The sequence below is a fragment of the Tachypleus tridentatus genome, chromosome 3 (genome assembly GCF_004210375.1).
Source record: "Tachypleus tridentatus isolate NWPU-2018 chromosome 3, ASM421037v1, whole genome shotgun sequence".
NCBI lineage: Eukaryota > Metazoa > Arthropoda > Merostomata > Xiphosura > Limulidae > Tachypleus > Tachypleus tridentatus.
In genome coordinates, this window is record NC_134827.1 from 30,764,765 (window position 1) to 30,767,580 (window position 2,816).

The window sequence follows — 2,816 nt, forward strand, 5'->3', positions numbered from 1 at the left end:
AAATAATGGATTACATCAAAATTTTGCTATTTGATTAGAGTATCTCCAGTGTTGGTTGTGGGCGTTATTGAGTAACTGTTGTACTTTTAGCGTATAAACCCAAAAAAACTAGGAGCAGTTATCATAGGTAGCCCCAACATACCTTTTTGTAAAATATCCGAATAAACCGAACCAGGTATATGTTTTACATTAACTGAGACTAGTCTCTGTAATTTGACTTATATCAGTCTGTATTTCATTTGTTAATGTCAAGAATACAAAACCAGCCACATACGCCTCAGTAACCTGTGGATTTTCATGTTTTGCTTCTACTATTTTTGAGTGTTTTGACAGTATTCCTTTTTCACTTTTGTAATAACATAATTAAGTGCTAAACATATGTTTGAGTCGCCAGATCTATAATTAACTTATAAACAGTCGAACATAGAACATGACACATAGTTAATGAAATCGATTATTATTCAATGACCTTAAATAAATAGTTTTTAATAATTTAAATAACATTTGCATTAAATGGATAATGGTTACTGATGGTGAATAACATGAAATACGAAACTACAAAATAGATCCTTATAGAATACGGCATTTATCCTGTTGTTTCAACCAAAAAATATGAATACCCCTTAACATTTATTATTACTTTAATTTTGAAAGTTATTGGTTAATACACGAATACTTAAGTCAGTTGTATTAGTTCAGGGTTCTTCTGATGGTAATACTGAGATCTGTCCCTCAACGAGCCAATGGAAAGAAACCACAATAGAGCTTAGGGTTGAAGAACCTCCTTCTGCAAAGTCCTTTCTGGTACGTAACGACTATTTACCTAAAAATTCCCTTCAAGGACAAGTTTTAAACTTCGATAGTAAATGTCACCTACCCACCTGCAGTTGTAAGGCTTCAATAGAGATATTTCTTTGTTAATCCTGAATGCATTCCAAGCTTCTTTTTATGAAATTAAAAAAATAATTTATACTTGTTGAAATATGATGTATAATGTTTATGTGGTCCTTTCACAGTTTATGTGGTTCCTTTACGCCTATGTGGTTCTCACTGTCAGGTTCCTTAATTGTTTATGTGGTCTTTAATTGTTTTAGTGGTTCTTCTTCTTCACAGTCTATGTGGACTTTCACAGTTTATATTCTTTTAATGTTTATGTGGTTCTTTTACAGTTTATGGTTCTTTTAATTCTGTTTATAGAGTTCTTTATTAGTTTATGGTTCTTTTAATTGTTTATGTGGTTTTTTTTACTGTTTATGTGTGGTTCCTTTCACAGTTTATGTGTTCCTTTTGTTCTGTTTGTGGTTCTTTTGACAGTTTATGTGGTCTTACTGTTTGTGGTTCCTTTAATTGTTTATGGTCCTTCTCTCAATAGGTCATGTGGATTCTTTCTTCACAGTCTATGTGGTTCCTTTTAACTGTTTATGTGGTTCTTTAACTGTTTATGTGGTCTTAATAGTTTATGGAGTCCTTTAATCACTTATGTGGTCCTTTTCTCATTAGCCTATGTGGTCCTTTCTCATAGCCTTATGTGGTTCTTTAATTGCCTTTATGTGGTCCTTCTTCACTTTTATGTGGTCCTTTCACTGTTTATGTGGTCCTTTCTCTGCCAGTTCATGTGGTCCTCACAGCCTATGTGGTCCTTTCACTGTTTATGTGTGGTCCTTTTACAGTTTATGGTTCTTTAATTGCCTTTATGTGGTTCCTTTTCATAGGTTTATGTGGTCCTTCACAGCCTATGTGGTTCCTTTAACTGTTTATGTGGTCCTTTTTTACTGTTTTATGTGAGTTCCTTTCTCACAGCTTTATGTGGGTCCTTTCTTGACTGTTTATGTGGTCTCTTTTTACAGCCTATGTGGTTCTTTAATTGTTCATGTGGTTCTTTCAATCAGCTTTATGTGGTCTTTCTCATAGCCTATGTGGTTCCTTTCAATCGTTTATGTGGTTCCTTTTCATTAGCTCATGTGGTCTCTTATTAGTCCTATGTGGTTCCTTTCTCACTGTTTATGGTCCTTTCATTTAGCATGTGGTTCTTTCTTAATTCTGTCTCTGTGGTCTCCTCTACTTTCACGTGGTTCCTTTCTCACAGTTTATGTGGTCTTCAATCGTCTATGTGGTTCCTTTAACTGTTTATGTGGTCCTTTCCACTAGCTCCATGTGGTCCTTTTCATAGCCTATGTGGTTCCTTTTACTGTTTATGTGGTTCCTTTTCATTGTTTATGTGGTTCTTTTACTGTTTGTGGTTCTTTTACGGATTTATGTGGTTCCTTGCAGTTTATGTGGTTCTTTTTTTACTGTTTATGTGGTTCTTTTTTTACAGTTTATGTGTGTTCTTTTGACTGTTTATGTGGTTCCTTTAATACTGTTTTATGTGATTTCTTTTTACAGTTTATGTGGTTCTTTCTAATCTGTTTATGTGGTTCTTTTACTGTTTATGTGGTTCTTTCACAGTTTATGTGGTTCCTTTTAACTGTTTATGTGGTTCTTTTCTAGTTTATGTGGTTCCTTTTTACTGTTTATGTGGTTCCTTTTCAGTTTATGTGGTCTCATTTTTGTATTTATGTGGTTCCCTTTCATAGCCTATGTGTTTCTTTTCACTTTCTTTATGTAGTTCACTACACTGTTTCATGTGGTTCTTTCTTATTAGTTTATGGTAGTTCTTTTTTACAGTTTATGTGGTTCTTTTTTTACAGTTTATGTGGTTCTTCACTGTTTATGTGGTTCTTTTACTGTTTATGTGGTTCTTTTTCACAGTTTATGTGGTTCTTTTTCACAGTTTACTGGTCCTTCTTTTCACAGTTTATGTGGTTCTTTTCACT

At 33.7% G+C, this 2,816-nt stretch overlaps 1 protein-coding gene across 2 annotated transcripts in view; it reads left to right on the top strand.

Annotated features, from left to right (window-relative positions):
- The window catches only part of LOC143246627 (cell adhesion molecule Dscam1-like), a 254,917-nt gene extending 254,116 nt beyond the window's left edge, over positions 1-801 (top strand). For both annotated transcript variants that reach the window (XR_013026080.1, XM_076493668.1), the window contains one exon: positions 695-801. Coding sequence is in view for 1 of the 2 variants with exons in the window: in XM_076493668.1 (XP_076349783.1) it covers positions 695-763 (69 nt within the window). In the remaining variant the exon portion in view is untranslated. The remainder of the gene's footprint in view (positions 1-694) is intronic.
- Positions 802-2,816: the final 2,015 nt, after the last annotated feature.